Source organism: Panthera uncia, chromosome A2 (genome assembly GCF_023721935.1).
Source record: "Panthera uncia isolate 11264 chromosome A2, Puncia_PCG_1.0, whole genome shotgun sequence".
Taxonomy (NCBI): Eukaryota; Metazoa; Chordata; class Mammalia; order Carnivora; family Felidae; genus Panthera; species Panthera uncia.
In genome coordinates, this window is record NC_064816.1 from 162,142,366 (window position 1) to 162,166,600 (window position 24,235).

The 24,235-nt window shown below is 60.5% G+C and overlaps 1 protein-coding gene across 7 annotated transcripts in view; it reads right to left on the bottom strand.

Moving 5' to 3' along the window:
- PTPRN2 (protein tyrosine phosphatase receptor type N2) overlaps window positions 1-24,235 on the bottom strand; it is an 803,411-nt gene that overhangs the window by 398,455 nt on the left and 380,721 nt on the right. For all 7 annotated transcript variants that reach the window (XM_049642198.1, XM_049642197.1, XM_049642193.1 and 4 more), the window contains one exon: window positions 23,035-23,114. In XM_049642198.1, the coding sequence (XP_049498155.1) occupies window positions 23,035-23,114 (80 nt within the window). The remainder of the gene's footprint in view (window positions 1-23,034; window positions 23,115-24,235) is intronic.

Sequence of the window (24,235 nt, forward strand, 5' to 3'; positions counted from 1 at the left end):
CACGGCCCACACCTCAGGAGGGGCCAGAGCGCCGGCACAGAGGGAGCACGGCCCATGCAGAGGGAGCACGGCCCACACCTCGGGAGGGGCCAGAGCGCCGGCACAGGGAGCACGTGTCGAGATGCTCCTGTGTCTCAGAGCACATTTCCTAACTCGACACCTGGGGAACGGGGGAGTGCATTTCTGCTGCCACATACGAGCTGAGCCCTCTCCCCGCTCCTGGTGTGTTAGCCCGTAGCACAAGCTTGGCACCAGCTTGCCAAGAAGTCTGTCTAAATCTACCACGTGTTCAGTTTTAATTTAACCTTAATCCTTCCAGATCAGTAGGGGGCAGAGAGGCAGACGACTAACAAGGGGGGTGAGTCGCTGACACGGAGGGGAGGTCTGCTGTCCCCCAGCTGCATGAAGCCTCCAGGTACATTCCTGCCTCACGTGAATTCGCCCGTCCCCAGTGTTTGCTGTGCGCCTACCCTACTCACAGTGCACCTTGCACACTCAGACGCCTCCTCCGAGGAACACGCAGAGGAAGGCAATCCCTGAAGACAGGGCCTGCCCCTGGGGCATCATGGCCACCGGAACCAGACGGGCCTGAGCGGGAGCCCCGGCACCACGTTTGGCAGCAACGCAAGCCAAGTGGTTAGTCTCCTCTCCCTCCCAGAGGGCCTTTGATCCAGGAGGAAATGAGGGACACACGTGGCAATGTCCAGAACATATTGCAGTAACTCCAAGAAAGGGCTGGGGCGTCATCCCAGACCTCAGAGAAGGGCTGGCAGCGTCCCATGTGTGGGCACCAGGCGGCGGGTTGGGGGCCGCAGGACAGAGCCAGCAGCGGCATCGCGGTGGCCGAGGGAGGGTATAACCGGTGCCTGGGGACGGAGGGAGCCAAGGCTCAGGAGCAGAGGGACTCAGAGGTTCTTGACCCTAGTGGCATCTCAGAAAGACAGGCTGGGGCTGTGCAGGGCGACCCGGAGTGGAGGTGCTGTGCAGAGACAGGACCCCGGTGAGGCAGACCCTTGTCACCTACGAGGGGATGCCAGGACTGGGCAGTGACAGGGACAGAGAAAACAGGCGGCCACGGAGGGCAGCCAAGGTGGTGCGTACACATTTCTCGTGAGGGCATTTTCTTCTCGAAACGTGTATCTAGAGAATATAACACCATGAGCACGTGTACGCACATATACGTGGGCACACACACATGCAGGCCTACACACATGTGCGCACACTTGTTGCTATGCACAGACACACATGCTCACGTATATGGACATGTGTGCACACACACGGTCACACGTATGTACGCAAGCGTGCACGCACACGCGGTCACGTGGACGCATACACACAGGTACACAAGCACACATACACACATGTGTACAGTTAGGTACCGTTCTTTTGACTTTCCTGTTTGTGCGCATCCCTAACAGAAGGCTGGGGCACATGGTACCTTTCCAGCTCTGCGGCATCAGAACAGTCTCCTCTCAGGCCACACGTGCTACCTTCCTCTGGACAAAGCCACGGGTGTGAGCGGCTGCCCTTGTTTTCTCAGAATAAAGTTCTCCCGATGGCAAGGCAGTGTGACTGGGCTCTGCAGACCTGAATGGTTCACTTTTAGGCACACTGGTCACACCGCAGTGACGCAAGCGTCACTTCAGTGACATAAGTGCCACATCCCCGCCGCCACTGGCACCCCCATCCCGCTGAGGCTGAGTTCCTGGACTTCAATGTGGCCGGGTGATGGCTCCTCCGTCTCTCGGGGCACAGCACGAACTGGGGGTCATGTCCTCGTCACCATGCTATCAATGGCTGGAGGAGGAAGTGAGCGTCGAAACTCGGGTCTCCGGAGCCACGGCACTGCTCACACCTCTGTTTCCAGGGCTCGGGTCCCACCAGCGAACCCACCTCCCGTCGAAAGGCCTCCCCTCCTCCAGAGGAGTGGAGCTGCCCCGCCTCACCGTCTGCCTGGCCCCTCCGGCCACCGTCCGCCATCTCCCGTCTCCCCAGTGGTGGACGTCCATGCTGCCCTTGCTGACGACTCCGGACCACTCTCGGCGGAAGCCGCCGTCACCCTGCCTTCTCCTGCCCCGTCTCCTCGCTTGCTCCTCTAGACTCGCCTGGACTTTCCGCCGGCCCTGCAGCTCCCTGGGGAGCTCGGCCCACTTCAGGGCACCCACTGCACAGCTCGGGGCTGACCCCTCTGCACACGTCGAAGATCGCCGCCTGGGAGACTCTCGGTGCTCGGTAATCACCATGCGGTTACCTTTGGTGCCAGGGGGAGCTAAAGCAGAGGAAAGTGGTCCAGGCACCACCGTTAACCATCCCGTCTCATTGGGCCAAAAGTAAAACACATGCAGAGCAGTAAGCGCCCCGACTCACAAAACCAGCAAATTTCTGCAAAGATCCATTCAAGCCAAACTACTTAAATGGCCTGAGAAAGGTTACTGTTTCAAACACGGTCGACAGAATTACTTTGGAAGGAGTACAACCATTCAATGAGTGCACACTTTCATGGGTTGTTTTAAAAACAACTGTGCTTTTATTTCTGTATTCTCTTAAGATCAAAGAAAGCCATAATTTATAGAACAAAACCTCTACTAAGTCATGCGTCGTAAGTACTTGTGGACGCGATTTTCTCTAACACCTCCTCAGCTCCGTGAACTCCAGCCTGCCCAGCAGAGATGAGCTCAGGTCGACGTGACACCTGCCTCAAGCCCGCCACCTCTGGTTATTCACAGACACGTGTGGGTGCGCCAGGTACAGTCACGAGAGAACTCCTGTCTCCTGTCTCCAGGCTTATCCAAGACCCACGGGCCACGCACTCTGCGCCTGGGCTCCTGGCTTTCCTCAGGCGCAGGCGGCCCTGCCATCAGGTGCCCTGTGACCGCCGCCCCCCCCCCCCCCCCCGGGGGGGGGGGGGGGGCCCCCCCCCGGCCCCCCCCCCCCCCCGGCGCCCCCGCGCCCCCCCCCCCCCCCCCCCCCCGAGGGCGGGACTGGTAGGACCCGTCACGGTCCTCTCTCTCCCACGGTCTTGCCGCTCTCGTTCCCCGCTCCCCACGTGTCCGCCTACCAGGGAGAGAAGTGCGTCCGTCCCCGCGCCTCTCAGCGCACGTAGGAAGACACCAGCAATGTCGGAGGCTGGCCAACCCTGTCTCCGCCAAGCTGCACTAGACCCACCGCTCACACCCGCGGCTTTGTGCAGAGAAGCCCACTGGATTTCCAAAAGTCCATCCCCCGCACACCAGACACAGAAGGCACACTGCCCGTGACGCGTGCCCGACACTGGCGAGCAGGTGTGTAATGACAGGGGGTAAAGAACCCACAGACGCTCTGCCCCCACCGGCGGGTGCTCCCGGAGCCATGCCACGGGTCCAGATGCCCTGGGGCACTCGCTTCCCTTCGCTGGTTTCTGACTCCAGGGATGAAGGTGAGGCGTGGGCTTGCACACTCACACACATATGCACATTTGATTGTGCTCTCACACACGTTCACACTCCTATACACACTCAAACACGATCACACCGTGCTCACACTCACGCCTGCACTCTCAATGCCTGCAGAGCCACACACAGTGCTTGCACACTCAAACATGCCTGCACACATGCTCACACACCTTAGCACACCCTCACACTGGCACACACTCGCATACACCTCTGTACACTCATCCATATGCATTCACACCACGCTCACACTCACACATACCTGCACTCTCACATGCTTGCATGCACACACCAGGTTCTCATGCACTTACACATGGTTGCACACTTGAACATGCTCACACATTTGCATATACTCGTTCACAAACTTATAAACACTGATGCACACACTCATGTTCACATCCATGCTCACACTTGCACATGGCTGCATTCACATGTGCTTGCACACTTACCCACTCACATACACACTTATGCACGCTCACATACATGCTCACTTGTGCTCACATGCTTGCATACGCTCACACACGCTCACACACCCATAATGGATTTACCAACTGGTCTGGTGTGAGGTGCTCTGTGAGTTCTTTTTTTAAAAAATGTTTATTTGTTATTTTGAGAAAGCAGGGGAGAACGAGTGGGGAAAGGGTGGAGACAAAGGGAGACAGAGGATCCCAAGCAGGCTCCAGGCTCTGAGCTGTCGGCACAGAGCCCGACGCGGGGCTCGAACCCACGGACCGTGAGATCATGACCTGAGCCGAAGTCGACCGCTCAACCGACTGAGCCCCCCAGGCACCCGAGTGCCCCAAAGGTTCTCACGTGTCAGCACCGAGGAGAACAACGACAGGCCCGTTGCAGGAGCTACTCACCGGGAGACCCGTGCGCGTGCGTGCATGTGTGTGTGTGTGTGTGTGCGCGCGCGTGTCTGGGAAGCTGGAAAAGCTCACCTGAATCAGGGCCCTCATGTTGCCCTACCAAGTACCTGGCCTCTTTATCTTTCTGCGTTTCGATGATGCACAGTCCTGATTACAAAGTGTCTCAGCTGGTAATAAGTGCACTCCATTTTTCTTCAAATGTGCGTTTTATTCAGTTCCCAGATGAATCCAATTAGCATATCATTGTGACTGATTAAATATGCCTCATGTAAATTTACATGTCAAAACACGCTGAACTCAAACAGATAGACAAGGCCGCCAGGCGTCCGTAAACAGCTCTGCAGGCACAGCCAGCTCGAGACACAAAAGCTGAAGTTGAAATTTGCGGTGATGACCAGGTAGAGACCGAGGAAAAGCAGAGAGCTGCTGTGACTCATGCATGAGGGGAGGGGATGAATGTGGACATTCGCCTCCCTTTGTCTCTGACGAAAAGCTATTGACAGGAGGCTCCCCGTCTGCATCCAAGGCTGTCGCATCAGATGAGCTCATCAGGTGATGGAAATTCGGCCTCTGATCCAGGAAAGGTCCCTGGGCACTGGAGTCGAGACTGTTTCAAAGAGATTATATTATCTTAGACAGCAGGATTAAATTAACATGGGAATGACTTCTACGAGAGGAAATTTTTTTTGCTAAACATGTGCTAATGTTTATTATGCATAACATTTTCTTATCATAAGTGATCTCCTTTGATATCCTATCCACTTGTTCGTCGGTTTCTGACATTCTTTTCAGAAGGGAGCAAAATCCCAAGGATGAAAACTGGGTTGTGAATGTTGATGGAGAGTCTCACCGGATTCCTCTAAAAGCAGTGACCATGGGTTCTGTGGGTGATTTGGGGGAAATTTTTTAAGTAACGAGCGATATGAAGTCTGGTTCGGCCACTCACCACAGGAAACACCTCCTGTGGGACGCGCTGGGTCTGTCATCACGGGGTGGGCACTGTCACTCCTTTGCTGCACGCGGGGGCCTCCTGGAGAGCCACAGGAGCACGGCTGGCTGACGGTCAGCCACCGCCACCCCTTCTCTCCGCCACGTCCCCTCGAGGTCACACTACCCCAGGCTGCCGCCAGCCAGGACAGAGGGCGTGGGCGGAGAAGGTCTGAGACGCACCTGCCTCTGGGGCTCTGCCCGCACCTTTCCATCTGCCCGTTCCAGGCGCCCGCCGGCCTCACCGCCCCCACCGCCCCCCACAACCCTGGGCTCCGGCTGACCCTACCCGTACCTGCTCCTCAGCACCCTAAGTGACGCGCCTCCTGTTACAAACAGCTCCACTCCTTTGTCATCGTCTCACGGGGAGCGTCACCCTCTCAACCACGAGCGAGCTCAGTGAAAGTGATGTCCCTTAAACGAACCCAGAAAGGGGTTCATGGCAGGGGAGACATGTGCTCCCTGTGAAGAAATCTCAGAAGCACCAGGCCGTTAAACACGCTTAATCCCAAGCAGGCTCTGGAGGAGCTCACGCCGGGCCGGTGCCCGCGAGCAGCGGAGAGACAAGTGCCACCAGGATCAGAGGGGCCGTGTCAGCCACGTCCACGGTTCACTTGCAGCACGGGGACGGCGAGGCCTCTGCGTCTCCTCTCTGTGCAGCTGTGCTCTGGAATCTCAGCCGTTCAGTCAGGGTGGAAATGGTACAGAAAAGGCGAAAACACATCATTTAAAACAGAGGAAAGGAAACATGTCCAAGACCGACTGTGGCTCTGACACCAGATCCGGGGGGTTCTTCAGAGGGATGAGTATTATGACAAAATGGAAAACAGTGTGTCTTATCGTGAAGTGTTAAAGGGATTAAATCTGTTTAACGTCGAAGAGAAAAGCACTTAAACATAACAGGCACGTTCCGGAAAGCTGCACACAGGACGCTCCTTCTCACCTGGGTAGAGCTGCAGCCTGCTGAGGGGGGTTTACAGAGACCCCAGAGCGCGTGGAGCCCTGTGAGACTCCTTCCCGATTCGGCTGGCCGTGAGCGCCCCTGCGGGGAGGGGTGGCCGTGAGGGTCGACGTGGCAGTTGCTCGCGGGGCGTCCCGCCCGGGTCTCCCCTAGGCAGGTGCCAGCTCGGAAACGGCGCCGCCCGAGGGACCGCGTCACCCACTCCAGGGAGGTGACGGAAGGGAGGGATGGCGCAAACACAACCAGACCTTCATTCGCTGGTGAGCGCGGTCCAGAGGCTAACGGTGTTTTCCAGGATGTGGGATCCATCCCTCGAACGTTTCAGAACGCCTTCACATGGCTGGGGGGAGAGGCTCCAGATCAGGCCAGGCCACGGGGCTGGGCTCCGCACCTCCCGGACCATCTGCTGTGTCCACCTGGAGGCATCGGGCTCCACAACCTCTGTCCCTTCTGTGGGCACCGCGGCCCTGTCCCCTCTCCGCCCGCGACGGGTGCATCTTTGCTTCCTGGACTCTGCGTTGACGAAGCTGGGGTCTGGCAGCCGTTCGTTCCTCACGTTTCCCTCGCTGCCCTCTCCTCCCTCCCATCCATCACCGAATCCCACCCGTGTCACCTCCCGCCTGTGTTTGCTGCTCTAAGTCCCGCATGCCAGCACCTCTCCCTGGTTCAAGGCTCACTTCTCCCTGGTTTCTCCGCCCCCGTCTGCTTTTGCTCTGTGGCTGGACGGCCCCCGCCAGCCCGGCCCTCCCTCGCCCCCATACAGCCGCGACGCTCGCCCACGCCCGCCTCGGCTGGACCGCCGGCCTCCCTCTCGCAGCTTCGTCAGCTCCTTCAAACCGCTGATCGCAACCAGGACGAGTGTGACCCTCCACCGGACTCGGGTGGATCTCTGTCCCTGACAGACGCTCTGTACATGCGGCCGTCACGGCCTAACAGCCAGCCCTTGTGCGTGCCATGGCGCGACGTCTGTCTCACCACGGCGGGGCCAGCCTGCCTCGTCGGCAGGACCTCGCAGGGTCACAGGAAACAGGCGCTCGTTCCGTCCTCCCCCGGAGCCGCACAGAGGTCTTGGAAAAACCACTTGGTAGGAGTCACTCTGGGACTCTTTTTACAGAACCAAATTTTTGCCCTGTGCCCAGGGCTGGGCCGGCCATCAAAACCCTCTTAAGGGTCACGGGGATCAGCTGGGGGACATTTACAACTAACCCTTCGGGAGCCGAGTCTCAGATCAGTTCTCCCAAAACGAAGTACAGCACAAGGGCTCTGCCAGACAGACTTCTGCTCTCTCACTCTTCCAGCGACATTTACTTCCCTTGGTTGAACTCTGTCCGCCTCATTTCTACCTCGAAGAGCCCTTCCGGTGTGCCTGCCCAACCAATGCAACAGAATTGAGAACTCAGCCGGCCGTGGTCGCTCGGTTCACACCCTCTGCATCACCGTGGAGCTGCTCCTGTAATTATTCACAGGCCACCGTCTCCCTGAGTGAAGCCACGGGACACTTGCCCGACACACACGAAAGTCAGAAAGAGCGTGTCTCCGAAAGACTCGGGGATTAGAAGCCTTTGCTAAACCACGGTCCTCAACAGGCAGTAAGTGCACCCTTGTCTGCCGTGACGTGTCCCTAAAGTTTGTAAACCGCAGAAACACAAGCCACGGACGATCACAGTGGCCCGACAGGCTGCAGCCTCCATGGGACCTCCCTCTGCGGCAGCATGGCCGTGGGCTCAGCCGGTCCGTCCCATCCCATCCCGTCCCCTCCTATCCTGTCCCGACGGTGCCTGTGGGCCCAGGAGCCACCGCACCCCCCCCCCCATCGTTTGCAATCCCAACTCCTAACTGAGGATAAAAACAAGAAATGGTCACAGTCCTCCTCTCCTTCTCCCTCAGCCACATTGCGGGTGCAGCTGGCTGGGCCTGAGTGCGTGAGCCCCTCCCCGCGTGCGAGGTCTCTGTGATGTGGGCAGACGCGGGCAGTGCGTGCCGACCTCTCCCCTCTGGATCCAGGCCCGCCCCGCCCTCCTTGTGTTCACGCGCCGCTATGTCATCAGACGTGCGTGCGTACTTCCTTCTTGTCCGCAGACTGTCCCTTCCCTGACACTGAGCTCCGCCAGGGCAGGTTCCCTACAGCTCACGCAGCATCTGCCCCAAGCAGGAGCTCAGTAAACATTTGCTGCAGGGCCGGGTGGGGCCCAGGAGGAGGGGGAGGGTGACCACGGCTGGGGTTCCACGTTCTCACTGTTGTCAGGCTTCACGCCGAGGCCCCTACCTCCTCGTTCGCTCGCTTCTCACACCTCCAGGTGGCAGGCTTCCCACTCACCCCGCAGCCCAGAGCGGCTGTCACTTGCCGAGATCACAGGCCGGCTCTGGCCTCACTCTTCGTGCAACTCGCACGCGTCCCATCGCCTGCGTCACGCCGGGCCAGAAGACAAAGATGACCGGGACGGTTTTCCTGCTCATCCCACATGTGGTAACTGGGGCAGGCTCCCTGCTCGGCACGGAGCAGCCAGCCACGGGGTTCACCCCTTTTTCTTTCTCCAGACTTTTGTGCAGGATGATGCTAGAAATAGGGCAGGATGAGGAAGCTAACTGCACATGGCAGTCACCTGGGCTGGAGCAGCTGGGGCGTGGCGCCCCGTGCCAGTCCTGCTGCCCGAGAATGACGCCCGGCCGGCCCAGGCGCGGTGCCTCTGAGCGTGCGACTCGGGGCAAGAGTTCCTGCCCACGTGGGTCACTGCCGAGTCACACACACCCGTGAGCGCTCGTGTAACTGACAGTCGTGAACCGCAGGGCTGAGAATGGCCGGCATCAGAGCGGCCCTGGGCAAACTGGCGTGTCTTCAGTGAGTCCCGAGCACGGCCTGAGGCTCCCCGGGCCTGCCGGCCTCGTCCGAACCCAAACGGGCTCCTCGGCAGCGGTGCCTTCTCTAAGCAGAAAGCCTTCATCCCGAAGCCCCGTCGCCGTCTCCCCCTCCAGCGCCGCCGGCCCCCGCCCGACCTCGTGGACAACCACTGGGCCAACGCGGGGCGGTTCCCGGAGAGGGGACGCACCCCGGGCCGCGGGCTAACGGCGCTTCGGGCGGCCTTATGTCACTGGCTTACGTGGACTGTGCGGCTCTAGAAAGTGGCGGTGGTGCCCCGTGAGCGTCTCGACCAGCACTGCAGCCGGCACGGCTCCACACGGCGGACGCGCACCGTCCCGGCTCCGGAGGCCGCACTCCAGAACCCGGGTGCGCGAGCGCGGGCTCCAGCAGAGGGTCCTCCCTGCATCTGGTGTCTGCCGGCCGGCCTTGCCCTGCTCTGCCGACCCCCCACGTCTCTGTCCTCACGGGGCACCCACCCCGGCCAGCGTGGCCTCCTCTTAGCCTGATGACATCACAGAGGCCCTGTCTCCAGACGCAGGCTGGTACCCGGACGCGTATTCGGGGCTGCTTCCTACCCACAACGGGCACCGGCCTCACCCGCATCTGAGCGCGGGGCTCGGGGACGTTCCTGACACGGTGAACGACAAACAGCATCAAAGGCCGCGTCCGCCTCGTGGAGAAGGGAAGGCGTGTCGGCCACATGGTGCTCTCGGCCTCGGGGTTTACGAGCCACGCCGCTTCCCGGCTCGCTGTCGATGTGATGTTCCCGACACCAGCAGGGGACCGCTCAGCCTCCATGGGATGAACCGACCGGAGCTCTCTTCGGCTCCGAGACAGGGCCGCCGTCCCTGTCGCCCAGCCTGATCACAGCCGCGTCCCAAATTAAAGGATCAAACCGGCCCAGCGGCTCCATTTGGAGACGTGCACCCACCTCTGCCGTTACTCACGCGCGAGCGGCCGGGACACTGGGGAACAAGGTGGGGGCTACGCCCACGCGGAGGAAGGCAAGGACAGCTCTCCACGCGCTCGACAAGAGCCACTCCCAGCCTGCCTCTGCCACGGCTCCCATTCGGGCCGAGTCTCCTGTCTACCAGCTGCCGCCGCATGTCCCATGGCGGTGCCACGCGGGAATGCCCAGCAGAGGGGTGGCCGTGAAGCAGATCCTCTCCAGGCCAAAGCCACTCGGAGGAGAGAGCAGACCGCTCCACGGCCGCCGGTGCCATGGTGTTGAACACTCAGGAGCCCACGTCTGGGGCGTTTCCAACACCGTGTGGCCGTGGACCCAGAGGCAGCGGAGGAGGGAGGCGGCCGTGTTACGAGCCGCCGCGCGTGGTCACAAGGGCTCCCTCCTTACCAGCGCCCGGTGCAGGGCGGGGACGGCCCCGTACGGAGTCCGGGTGGGAAGGCTGTTAATCTGTTGAGGTGTCAGAGTCAGAAGTCACGGGAGACACTCTTGAGTGTGGACAACGGATCACGCGGTCCTGGCTGCTCGCGGGGAAGAGGCCGACACTGCTTTCTCGACAAAAGAAAGTGCCAGAAAACCAGGCTGTGGCACTCGTGAGGCTGCACGGGGCTCGGAAACACACAGCGCCGTCCCACCTCTTTCCCCGAGGAAGCCGGAGCTCGCCGAGCTCCAGCCCCTGGCCGAGCCGTGGACGTGCGGGCCCCGCACCACCTTCCGGGAATGAGCCCAGCACGGGAGCGAGCGCGGGGGCAGCCTCGCCCTTGGAGGGAGGGGAGCCGCCCCCCGTCACACGGGAAGGTGGGGTTCCCGGAGATGCCGCACGGGCGGACCCCAGGTCGTGACAGTAAAACCCGTCCCACCCACCTACCTGTAGGGGGGCTGTCGTGCGACCTCGGACAGACACACACCACACGCGTATACACCTGCACGCACCTGCACACCTACACATATCACACACCTGCACACCCACATCCTCCTCACATATCACATGTATGTGCACACCTATGCACTCTGGCACCTGCACACTTATGCATGTCATGCACACGGACTCGCTCGCACACGCCACACACCTGCGTGCTCACACATATCACACACAGGTGCACAGCTACACACACTTACAATGTCACACATACACACACCACACACTTGCACACCTGCACACCTACACATATCACACACCACACACATACACATAGCATGTGCATATACATAGCACACAACTGCACACACACATGCCTGCACACATAACTACAGGCACTTACACACCACATACACCTGCACACACATCCCCACACATGCATACTCACTGCTCTGTTCAGGAGGAGACGCTGGGCAGACCCTTCGGGGCATTACATGCAAACCCGACCCTGCTCTACCCGCCGTTCTCCACTAGCCGGCCTCAGTGGGTACTCAGGAACAGTCTGCGTGGACTCCCGTGGGCCACGGTCCGCCTCCCCATGGACCGCGGCACACGGGGCCCTTGGGAGCAGCCGCTGTGTCTCAGAGCCCGCGATCTGCATTTTCTCAGGTTCTATCCTGCTTCTGGTCCGCTGACGGGCCACATCTCCCTGTGACAGCGGCCCTACAAACATCCGTGCACGGAGGCAAACAGGCCCCCGCCTCCAGGGACAGTGTGAACCCTCCTACGGAACAGGCAGGCAAGAACACGGGGCTAATTCTGCACAGTCCACTAGAAAATAGCCACGTACACAGAGCGAACTGGCTTTAACCTCGCTCAACCCAAACTAGCCCGGAGAGGGTGGAGCCTCTGGGGCGGCTGCCCGTAAAGCAGGTTCCTCAGTGGGACGACAAGGTCCCGGAGAGAAGTTGCGGCTGCAGGCTGGGGGGAGCCACGGGACCGCAAGCAAAGGGCCTCTGCCTCCAGCCTCCGGGGGCTTGGGGACAAGCAGCAGGTGCCACCCTACGCCTGTCAAGCCTCCCCACGCTCCCTGCACCCCAAGAGTGCCTGAGCCCAGCAGCCGTCCGGTGGTTGGGGTTCTCACCCCTCCCGACATTCCCCCCCCCCCCACACACACAGGGCGAGGGGCACATGCAGAACTAAAGAGGACGGTGTGTGCAGTGCGCGCTCCTGCTCAGGACAGGTGCCCCCGAGGCAGGCGTGCCGTCCCGCACCCCCGTGCTCCGGGAGAGGAAGGAGACAGCACCTTCCGGAGGTGGTCTGGAGGTTCAAGAGGACCTGGGGACAGGATGAGCAACTCACGTTCACTGCTGCTTCCAGGACCATCCCGGGACGGACAACTGCCACACTTCTGTCCGCAAAGCATTTGAGAGAGTGCCGTCCACACAGAGAGAGAGCTGTCTACACAGGGAGAGAGCTGTCTACATAGACAGAGTGCTGTCTACACAGAGAGTTCTGTCTACAGAGAGAGAGAGCTGTCCACGCAGAGAGAGAGCCGTCTACACAGAGAGCTATCTACACAGAGTTGTCTACACAGAGAGAGTGCTATCTACACAGAGAGAGAGCTGTCTACACAGAGAGAGCGCCATCTGCCCAGAGTTGTCTACACGGAGAGAGCCATCGACCCGCTGCATCTGAAGGAATGCCAATGGTTCCATCTTTCCTGGAACAACCCTGTACTTTTTCAGTGTCCCTGTCTTCTTCTCTGTGACCTGAAGTTCTCGATCTGAGTGGCTTCCTGAAGGTCGTCCGCTGGGGGCGTGCTGCTTGTAGGGGCAGGAACGCAACGGTCGCCTCTCCTGACGAACAGGTGGACCGCCGGCTCGATCACACCGTCCCCCGAGCGTTGTCGGCAGGGTGTCCACCCGCTCACTCTGTGTATACACGCCCGCGTCACACGCACGTCAGGTTGTCTGGCGTCCCTGGGACGGCGGGGGGCACGGAGTCCGGACGGCGGCACAGAGCAGCCACGGTGCACCTCCTGCTTCTGAGGGATTCGGGACACAGACTCAGCCTGGCAAAGGGCGGGCGTTGAGAAGGACACGTGATGCGAGACAACACGGTGTGGCACAAAACCACGTGACGTGATGTGACGGGACACGGGACGCAGAACACGGGACACGGCGTGACCGATACGACACCACCTAACACATCCTCTGGGTGGGAGACACTAACGAGGGGGCCCGCGGCATAGGGGTGAAGAGGGGAGCACGGGAGGTGGGCCTTCCTAACAGCTCCACGGGGCACCAACCTTTGTCCTGGCCTCGAGCCCCAGAAGCCAGGACGGGGTTTTCCGGCCGAGAGGCTCGGAGGAGCATCCGAATCAGCCGTGTCCTCCCCGAACACATGTCTTCGTCGTGGAACCGAGGGCACGAGGTCACAGCGGAGCCCCGCGTAGGCCTGCCGAGGACTAGCGCGGACGGAGGCCACCTCGGAGAGTCTGCGGGGACGACGCGAACCGGCCCTCGGCACGTGGGCCTCCAGCACCAGCTGCCCGAAAGCGAAGGGCACATCTCAGGTAAGCACGGAAGAGGCACGGAGGCGGACAGCCGTGGGGCCGGCCAGGACGAGAGCCAGACCGGGCTGTGCCGGGGGCCTGAGGGAGGGTTACGGCCACCACACAGCCCATGAGCCACGTCAAGGGTGCTCTCACGTTTCCACACAGAGCGTATAGGAAGTGGAACCATTCCCCAAACTGATGCCGGGACTCTGTTACTCGTGCATTTAGAATAAAGTCAAAAGTCCACAAGGGCCTCCAAAAAATAACACACTGTAGATTTAATTACAGATAAAAGAAATCTGACTTCAATTAAATGATGATAAATTGCATATTTAGAATAGAAACTACCCTGGAGCATGAGAATGTTACTGTCCCTCTGTACTCCTTCGGACCAAGCAAATCACAAGAGATTCGCCCCTCGAACATGCTCCTCAAGAGAGAGAATATGGTGAATGCGTGGAACAGCAGGTGTAATGCACAGAACAGCAGCTATAACACGTGGAACAGCTAGTATAACACACGGAACAGAACAGCAGGTATAACGCACGGAACAGCAGGTATAACGTGTGGAACAGCAGGTATAACACTTTCCTGGGAAAAGCCTGCTCTATGCCCCGATGTCTCACCGTGGGGCCCCAGGTTACTTATGTGCCCAAAGTCCCTTCTGACAGCGAGTTGTGCTTCTGTTTGTCCTCTCTGAGAACCGCCTGTCTGGCCAGCAGTCAGGTGAGCGGGAAGGTCTGGGATCGAGCGCAGCCTCTCTTTAAGCTCTCTTCCACAAGGGGCCGGGTTCCTGGCTCCAGGATGGAGAGAAGCCCCTACTGGAGGCTCCATCCCCACTCGGGGGGGCCGTCGGGGGGCCGGAACCCGACGTAGGGCTTCTCCCTGTGGGGGCGCCTTCACACATCTCCCGCCTCTTCAGCGAGAAGGTCGAAGTGGCAGCACTAGGCGTCTTCTCTTGGGAAGATGTGCAGGTTTACCTTACTTTAGGCCGCAGGTCCCTTGAGTTGTCCCAGCCTCGCGTGGCCACCCCTCCTGGAGGCGCCTGCCCGTCCAGACATGGTTCGGGACCGAGCAGACCCCTGGGGCAGGCTGGCGACGGCGGGGCCCGCAGCGGAAGCTGAGTGCTGGCAAGCGAGCAGCAGAACCTTAGATCCTGAGGCTGTCCTTGCTCAGCACACGCTCGAGCATCACGGGGCGAGCAGTCATTGTCCTAGACAGGATCCTAAGTTGGAGGGAGACAGGATGCATTTTTCCTCTTTTCCTGGAATTGCTCTCCCAGCACCGCACAGAAAAGCAGGCTGCTGCGGAGGCTGGTGGCTGCGAGCAGGGGCGGCAGGGGGCGTATTCACAGGGGTGTGGGGTAGAGTCAGGGTGAAGTCTTATCTCCACGCAAATGAAAATGCCATAAACACGCTTTTCAGAGAAGACTCCTGCATTCAGGGCGTCTCAAGAAACAGGGGAAACGTATTTCAAACGCCTCACAGTTCTTTTTGCTTCACGTTCGTTGTTCTTATCAAACCCAAACGCTGATTGAGCTCCTGCCACGGGCAAGGCACCAAGTTCAGTGGTGGGGTCTAAAGACGGGGACAACCTGGCTCTATCTTCAAGGACAGAGCGGTCAGGGGCTCCCAGACGTCACTGCCACCAGCCACGCCTGGCGGGCGGGTCTCACCCTGGCAGCTGGGCCCCACGCCAGAGCGCAGGGGTGATTTGTTAACAAGTTCCCAGCCACGCTGGCAGTGTTGCCCTGGGGATCGTGCTTTGAGAACCACTGTCCCGGACCTCTGGGGTCAGCCAATGTTCTCCGTAAAAAGCCACGGTGAGCACGTCAGGCTTGGCAGCCACAGACAAGGTACGAACGGTGATGGCATTGAGGGCCAGAAGGCCTGTGTGGCCACGGGCCGTGGCTGGCCAACTCTGGGGAAGCGGCGAGGCAGGGGCACAGGGCAGGGGGCAGGGACAGGCGGGTGCTGGGGGGTGAAAGCTCCAAGGAGCCGACCGCACTGCCCTCTAACCTCTTCCCGAAGAGCCAGAGAAGATCCAGGACGTGGGCTTGAAGACGAGACGGGGAAGGCAGACTGGGCTGCAGGGGTGCGGCCAGGGGTCCCGGCAGGGCTCTGCAGGGAGAGGGGAGAGCACCGGGCCGACAATGCTGAGAAACAGGAGTGTGGGAAGACAGGTCTCCGGGTGGAATGGGGAGGCACCGTGTGCTGCTTTCCTCACTGTCCCTGTGCCGCTCTGTTCTGCCCGGGGCCCCCACGGCCGTCACAAGCCCAGCAGACGACATCTCTGTTCCCAGCCCTCCCGTCGGAAGTCACACGGCACACACAGGAAAGCAGCTGTTGGTGGAGTCGGCTAGGTTCAGAGAAGACTCATAAAACCAGACAAATCCCCGTAACTGGGGACCCTTCAGACCCTAAGGCTCACCCTTGTCACCACCGTTAAAGCAGGGCAGCCATCAGCTCCGTCACGAACGGTTTTGGCTGAGCCGGGGATGCCGGTGCCGTAGCGAGGCTGGTGGGGCTTCTGAACGTACCAGTTTACACCCCGGCGGGAACCGTGTCAGTGCTTTTGTGGAAGACTTTCCACGTGGAATTTGCCTCTTCGTGCTTTGCCGTCGTGAGAAAATGCCGAGCGAGCACAAACCCTTCACGTTTAAGAGGCATCACCGCGCCCCGCGTGTGGGCTCCGGGCCAAGGTGCCGGAGCGCAGGGCGCCTTCCTTCCCGAGCCTCCTTCCCGTGACGTTCACGCCACGTGCTGATGCCTCCGGCGCCACCCGCAGCCCGGCTTCCCTGGTGCTACCCATCGCCAGCATCTCAGCTGTGTGCCGGCCCGCCTCTGTGGAGACGCCCAGACAGCGACGCCACCCACGCGCCTGCCACCCCACTGTGGGAAGGTCCGAGCTCTCCTGTCTCCGTGCACAACCCGGGGGTCTCACCAGGCCACGAGGCTTCCGCATTCTTACACACAGCCACGAGCCACGTGCACCAGGCCACGAGGCTTCCGCATTCTTACACACAGCCACGAGCCACGTGCACCAGGCCACGAGGCTTCCGCATTCTTACACACGGTATGTTGTTACCCTCCAAACCCACGACACCTGTCAGCTCCTGGGCCACGTGAGACCTTCACTGAAAGAGGCTGCGTCGTGATGCACTGGCCCAGTGTCTTTCTGATCCCAAACACAACAGCGGTCCGAGGTGAGCAACGGCAGCTAACAACCCCCACGGCCCTTGGAATTTAAATCTCCTCTCCCACCAAATGCGTCCTACCTCGTTTGATGCTAAAGCCAGCCCACGGAGCATAATCACCAGGCCTGTATCTGACAAGGAGGGAACCCAGGGCTCGACGAGACCCAGCGAGCCGTCCACAGTCTCAACACGGGAAAGTAGAATCGGGACTTGGACTCTGGCTCTGAACCCACCCCCTGTCCTTCGAGGCTCCCCTCTGCCAGCCTCCAGCGCCACGGGGCGGCACGGCGGACATCCAGATGGAGCGTGGGAAACGGAAGCGGCTCTGGCCCGCTCACCTCTCGTGGGGCGGTCCACGGCAGCCGACACACCCACGCTGGAGAACCAGGTGCCGAGCAGGGAAGCCGCGTCGCTCTGAGCTCCACTGGACGCCTCACGCCGTCCAGCTGACCCCTGCCCGCTCTGCCGGTGGGTCGGCCGGCTGCCCGAGGGGTGCCGTCCTTGACCGCAGGTGGAGCAGGTGCCTGACGCACGTCACCGTGTGCCTCCCACGGAGAAGGACCACAGGGCCAGACGGGCGGGGGAACCAGCCTCGCCGCGTCAGTCACCAGGCTCATTTTCAAGGGGCCCTGGCAGGCGGAAAACACGGCCGATGGACAGGAAACAGGCCGTGAGGACGCAGAGCCGACCTCGGCTGGGGTTCTGAGCAGCAGGATCTGTCAATGACAAACCTGCACACGGCCATCTAGGGGCTTCTTGCCCAAGTGCCAACTAGACTCCTGCTGGCCCCAAATGCCGGGGCCCATTTCTGCCCCGCCCCACACAGCTCTGGGCTCTGACACCTTCCTGATCCTCTGTCCTTCCAGTGAGAGGTCCTCTCCTGAGTCCCAGCCTCTGCAGGACCTGCCCTGGGGACGGCCGGCCAGGTGACGGGCAGCCTGCCCATCTCAGCCACCCTGCTCTGCTGCCGTGGGCCAATGGGTGCGAAGGGCTGTGGCGGGGCCAGCCTGTCACACACCTGTTGTGCAAGAGTTCTTCAAACACTGGGCCTCAGAGAACCTCCCGGAGCGTGACACGGGGGCGCCTCCAAGGCCTAAGACCTGGGTGTGTTCGTGGGCTGCTAGGGAGGGCTGCCCAGCGGGAAGGCGCCCTCCCAGCCTGCCCCCCATGAGCCCCTGAGGGACAGGCGCTAAGGGCTGTCCGAGCCCAGGGAGCAGCCGGGACAGGAGCCATCACGAGAAAGCCATGCGGGTGCACTGGGCCCGCCACGGAACGACAGGCCGACCTGGACTAGAGATCACGCGGCCGTCCAGAGGCCACGGGGACCGCGGTTTGTGAAAGAACTCGCAGGAAGGGGGTTCGTAACAGACACCCGTGTTCCCCCTTCGAGACAGCTGGCTGCGCCGGACCCGCAGGTGGTGCTGTGGCTGACGGAAACTGCTGGAAGGGGGTGCTGGCTCGCCCGCACGGGGTGCGTGTCTGTGAGCCGCGGCCACGAGGTGCACACGGTGAGGGGTCCCCCGGCACCTTCCCTGGTCCCCTCGCACAGGTGTGGGCCGTGCTCCTCCTGTCTGGACACGTTTCTGTGCTAAGATGCTGCCAGAACACCGGAGGCTCATCCGCCTATAGAGAGAGCACGCACGACTAGAAACGGACACGGGGAGGACCGGGGCTCGGACGCTCATGCTCAGCACAGCAGTGAAGGGGCCGGCCGGCCGAGGCCGTCTTCGCAGAGTCCCTCACGCCCGCCGCTGCTCGCATCCCTGTACGCGCAGAGCTCCCCGTGTGCCCTCGCAGAACCGCTGGGGCGGTGGGCACGGAGTGGCGGAGGCAGCAAAGAGAAACGCCGAGCCGGCGCCCGAGTCCTGCCCAGGCCACATGTGAATGGCCACCCGCCCGCATCGGGTCGTCTAATTCCAGGGGCGCCTTGCCCCACCCGGGACGCCCGCCACCAGGTGCTTGGGCCACCCTCCACCTCTCCTTCGCTCACCCCACATCCAGCCCCCTGCCCGAGTCCGTTAAACCTGCAAACCGCGTCCAGACCCTGAGCATCTGGGCCCCCGTCGTCGCCCTTTCCACGCCAGCGTCACCTCAGACCAGCAACGGCCTCCCGGTTCCGTTACTTCCCTCCCCTCGTGCCCGCCACCACAGTCGGCAGGCAGGGCAGACGGAACCTGGTAGGTGTTTCGGGTCATGTCATGCCGGTGGCTCCTTGGCCCACAAGAAGCAGACACTGAAGTCCCACCCCACGTGGCTTCCCCTGGAACCAGATCCAGATTCAGATCTGAGGGCTGGTCATCTGGGGGAGCACGCGGAGCTGCGGCGAGAGGGCTGGGCTCGTAGAAGCGACCCGGCTGCACACAGCGTGCGTGGGTCACCCCCGACGAAGCGCTTATCCACCCGCTATCGTGACCGTCTGTGCTCGCGGATCACCCTCACGTTACAGAAGCAGCAGCTGTGGCTCCCGGACCCGTGGCGGGAACGGAAGGTCAGCAATAATCGACCTGCTGAAATTTCAGCTCGCAGGGCACCCCGTTTGACCTTCACAGGACCCACAAAGCCAGGGCCGTGCCCCATCTTCCTGGACTTTCCCACAGTCCCACAGGCTTGCAGGTGACACGGCACACACGAGCCGGGAACCCCACCTCAGCCCCCGCCCCCGGACGGGACTCCGCTCCTCTGTGACCCCGTGTCCGCCCCACGCTGAGGGGTCTATACAATGGGACAGAGCACTAATTCCACGCGCTGGGCTCCACACGAGACCCCTGTGCCCACGCAGACAGAGGCTGCCTGCTGATAAAATCAGGCGACTTTCCACACAAAGCGTGAAGACCAGTGACTAATTTGGCGACACTTACTTAGCACTCCGTGTCACACGTTGCCTGTGGGGCAGGTAGGAAGGCACACAGACCGTGATCCCAGCCAGGAGGGGCCTGGTATTTCCCGCCTGGTATTTCCCACAGGCTGTCAGAGCAGAGGAGAGGCTCGCCTGGTGGGCGTGGCCCGGGCCCTTCCAGAAGCAGCAGGTGGCGAGGCGGTGGGCTCCCGGTCCCGTCCGTACCCAACAGGAAGCAGGGAGCCCGGGCCAGCCCGGCAAACGGCAGAAAGCAGACCAGAACGACCGGGGACCCCGGGGGCACAGAGAGTGACTGATGCCGTCAACAGCCAAAGGAGGTTAAACGCCTCCCGGAGTGAACCGGGCGGCACCCACTCGCCCCTCCACGAGGGAGAACCTGTTCCTCCCGCAAATGGTGTCGGTAATGCATTGGCTCCCTTTGTCCAGCAGTGGATATCGAGTAGTACGGTTTCTACTATTTGGTCTAACCCCCGTCCCTAACCCCTCCCTGAGCGCCGCTCGTACATTTCTACACGGGTAACCCTGCAAATGAGGACAGACGAAACCCCTTCGTAGCACTGACTCATTCACACCCAGGGTGAAGCCGTGAGGAGAACCGGCCTTCACAACTTCTAATTACGGAAACGCGGCTCCGGGAGTCTTCTCCAGCTGGGCCGATTAGCACGGCTCCGCCACGCTGACGGCACCGCCCTCCACTGCAGCAAACACTTGTCAAGATGCCAGAAGCAATTACCTGGCTGTTCAGAACGGAGCGATGGGGCCAGCGCCCTTCCCTTCCTCTCACCCGTCCGAACCTTCTGGAAGCCGCAGCCGTCAGACACTTGCTCCCGGGGCCGCCAGACGGTGCTTCCTGCTGACGTGCACGGCCCTTACCGCACCCCACCAGCCCCGAGGGCCACCCACCCCACAGGCAGCCCAGCGTTTCCGGGTCCCAGGGAGACTCTGCCACGGACGGCCAACCGCCAGCCACGCGGTCGGCGAGGGAATCGAACACGCCGCCGAGCAGAAGCCCGGCACCGGATGTCCACGGCCTGCCACCGGGACGGCCCGCAAGGTGAGCCCCGGCGGGAGGTGACGGGAGCCTGGGGGTCATGAGGTGGGCGGTGCCACAGAGCGGGAGGCAAAGGTCACTTACCCACGTCTTCTCCGACACAAGAAACGCAAACATCGACTAGAAACACACTACTTGAGAATAAGGGATGTGAAGGGCAGCAGAGGATTTCTCCGCTTGATCAGACGACCTGGCCAGAGAGAACAGCGGTAACTAACTGCCACTCACCGCAGCGTGCTCAGCCGTCGAGTCAGCGAGCTCTGCGCCTGGATCCGCCGTGCGCCAGCTACACAGCAGCACCAGCGGTTTCCACACGCTGCGCAACGCGGAAGCACCTCCTCACGCGGGACCCGGGTCCTCTCCTGGCTCGCTCACACCGCGCGCTCCCGCGTCCTGTCACCCACCCATTCGGGTTCATAAGTGGGGCAGAAAGTCCAGGAGAGGGTCCCCTCGTACTGGGAGCAGAATCTGGACTCAGAAAACCAGCTGCGCTCATCAGTCAGGACGCACAGCAAGGACGTTTGTCGTGGGAACTACGTGCCTGTTCCTTACGTTTCGTATCACTTTGTGCCAAATTAGCCAAATAAGTTCCCTTTCAGTCCCACCACCGGGGGTGCTTCCCCCCTCGTAAGATGCCCGCAGCGTCGTGCCACTGAGCCCCCGAGGGGAGCACACGCAAGCAGTCACTGTGTCTGCAGGCAGCGATCCCCGCGGCAGGCTCTGGTCTGCAGGGTGCCGAGGGCCGCCAGCCGCCTGACGCGGGTCCGCCCGACAGTGCCGATCAGTCGCTTGCAGCAAGGGCTCCCCACCACCTTCTAAAACAAGAGGCCGCGAAAACTTCCTGTCCTTGTTAACACGTGAGGGAGTCTAGTGCTCAGAGAGCTCACTTCTCCTCCTCGGGGACTGGACCTTGGTGCCAGTCGTGCCCTTGGTACGTCCACTGCCAAACCACAGAGTCCTGATGGTCACCACGCTGTTTTTCTTAAACTTTTTCCCGTATAGCACCAGGTACGTGCGTAACATGATAAAATTATGTACAACAGAAGAGAACTAATTCTTTGAAAGCGCGCGTGGAACCTCTTGCACGTGCACGACAAGAAACCCTCAGCTTGCCCAGCTCCGGCAGTCCCGTAAGTCCGGCAGGCACGCTGGTATACGTGAGCAGATTCAAGTATTCAGAAAGTCACTGCCATGGCTCTCAAACATACCCCCGGTGTGCGATTCCCCCCGGCATCTGGCATTTCAGCACGGGACACGAACACATTTAAAATGACCAGCAAACTCGATTTTAAATAAGCAACCCCAGTTTCCCCAGAAAGCAATAAAAGAAATGAAAGGCCACCGCCAGGGAGTAGGCTGCCATGACTGTAAAAGCTGAAAAGACCTCCTTCCATTCTATACCATTCATTACTGCGCCCTGAAGTCCCAGCAAATCCGACCGGGAAAGCATTGCTTCCCAGCACTGGGATGAGCGGCCACCTGTGGGACAACCGTTAATGATTCTGCATAAAAAAACACAGTCGCTGACCGGGTCCTAACTTCGTCTGACCACCTCTGCCGCAGAGACGCGAGGATGGATGCCGGAGGGAAGGAGGGGCCTGCGGCCACGAGGGCCACAGCCACTGACGCGGGATCCCCTCCCTTTCAGGGGGCAGGGCATTTGGAGTGAAAGCTGCCGGCTTCTTTCCCTGGGGCCACATCAAGCCGCTCCGCTGGGAATGACACTTTACTGCCTGCCGAGACACCTCACAGCGGCCTCAAAGCGACCCAGGACACGGAAGCGAAGCCCGGGGCGTTGGGCTCTCCACACAGTCGAAATTGGCTGGGTTTCTGAAGCAGAGTACAACTTGGCAAGGAGCTCTCCCTTCACCAAAAATTGCTGGCCACTGAAATCATTACTTCCGCAAAAAGGACTACTAAGGGCACCAGGACCTACAAGTAAAATCCGGCAGCCACCAAACCAGAGAAGACCGACCGCTGACCCCGCCAGACGGAGCCCTGCCGAGGCCCGTTCCACGGCAAACGGCCACCACACGCCGAGATCACTTGCGAGGTCTCAAGGCAGGTGAGCAGGAATCCCCAGGGCCCTAGAGAAGCAAAGCTAGAACAGAGTTCTCTGTTTCTCCTCGAACCCTTCATCCTGCACTGTCTTGGTGCGGGACAGACAGAAGCACGGCCAGCGTGTGCTTCTCACCTGGGATGACGCGGAAAACCTCAAAGCAAAATGGCACTTGCTCTGTCCACGCGGGGGCCGCCGCAGACACCAGGCCCTTGCTCCCCTGGGCGCCAGGCTCTTTGTCTCAGACCGAGCGGTGTGGTCCTCATCCTGCACCTGCAGCCCAGCCCGCCGCGCAGTGGTGATGAGGTGCGGTGCCGACCGACCCTGTCGTCCCTGGGCCGGGCGAGCGTATGCCCACGTGCGTCGTGTCGAGACAGCCTTACCTGCGGCCTGCGCGACATCTCCCGTCGTCAGGTTCTGGACACTGGCGCTCAGTCTGAAGGTCACCGCTGGGCCCACAACACTGCAAGAGACCAGGAAGAAGGAGCTCAGAACCGCTCTGCACGGCGTGTCGCTTCTCCGCCAGCTACGCGGGAAACACGGACACGCTGACGACACACACGCATCGAAGCCACTGCTGTTCCACGCGCGACCTCCGCCAGGCTCCGGGTTTCTCAACGCCGTGCCTCTTTGTCCCCATATTCCAGGAATTCTGTCGACAGGCTTTGCTTTTCTAACCCATACACGGCAGCGCTCTTATAAAAAATTCAAATCAACCACAACCAACCAACAAGAACAAGCAGATATTCTTGCGAGGGAAGAAGAAAAATTGTTATGGAAACAGATTTTAGTATTTGGCTCCCACAGGAGTGGTAGGAATCAAAAGCAGAAAGGAAAGAGACTGGTATTTTTAAATTTCTCTTGACAGGAACCGTTTAAAAAACTTATCAAAGTCATTAAGAACTATTTAGTATAAAAATAACTAGCAGGGAATTGCCAGACAGGAATGATTAAAATTTTCAAAGCTTTTTAAATACTGTGTTGAACATCAGTTTCAAAAATATATCTCATTTTCAATAATTTTATTCGTCTGAAGGGGAGAGGGAAGAAGGGAGGACCTTAGGAAAGGGGAGGGGGAGAAGAGGAGGGAGGAGGGGGGAGGGGAGGGGGAGGGGAGGGAGAGGGGAGGAGGGAGGAGGGGTTGGGTCCCTTTCACCAGAACCCGTGTCCTAGCTCCTCAGGCTCCTGGCCTCAGGTGTCCAGACCCCTCCCGGAAAACAGCATCCCCCCATTTCTTATCCGTCTGGTGAATGAGGGTGTGAGGTGCGGGGCCGGTCCCACAGAGAGGAAGGTGCCGTGCAGGCTGCAGGGAGGTGGGTGCTCCCCTCCCCGCCCCAGGACGGACGCCGCTGTGCCCGGCAGGGGCTCGCAGGGCCCCAGAGGCGTCAGGGTGCGGCTGGAGAGCTGTCCTTCCTGGTGATCACCAGAGGCTCCTGCCACCGTCCACAGATGGGCTCTCACGTTCCAGTGTCCTCCCTCGGCGCAGGGGCTGGACCACGGAACCTCCTCCGTGTGCGTGGATTCGACGACCAAAATAACACCTCGAAGAGCAAAACCACTCGTCTGCCATCGCTAGGTCTCTAC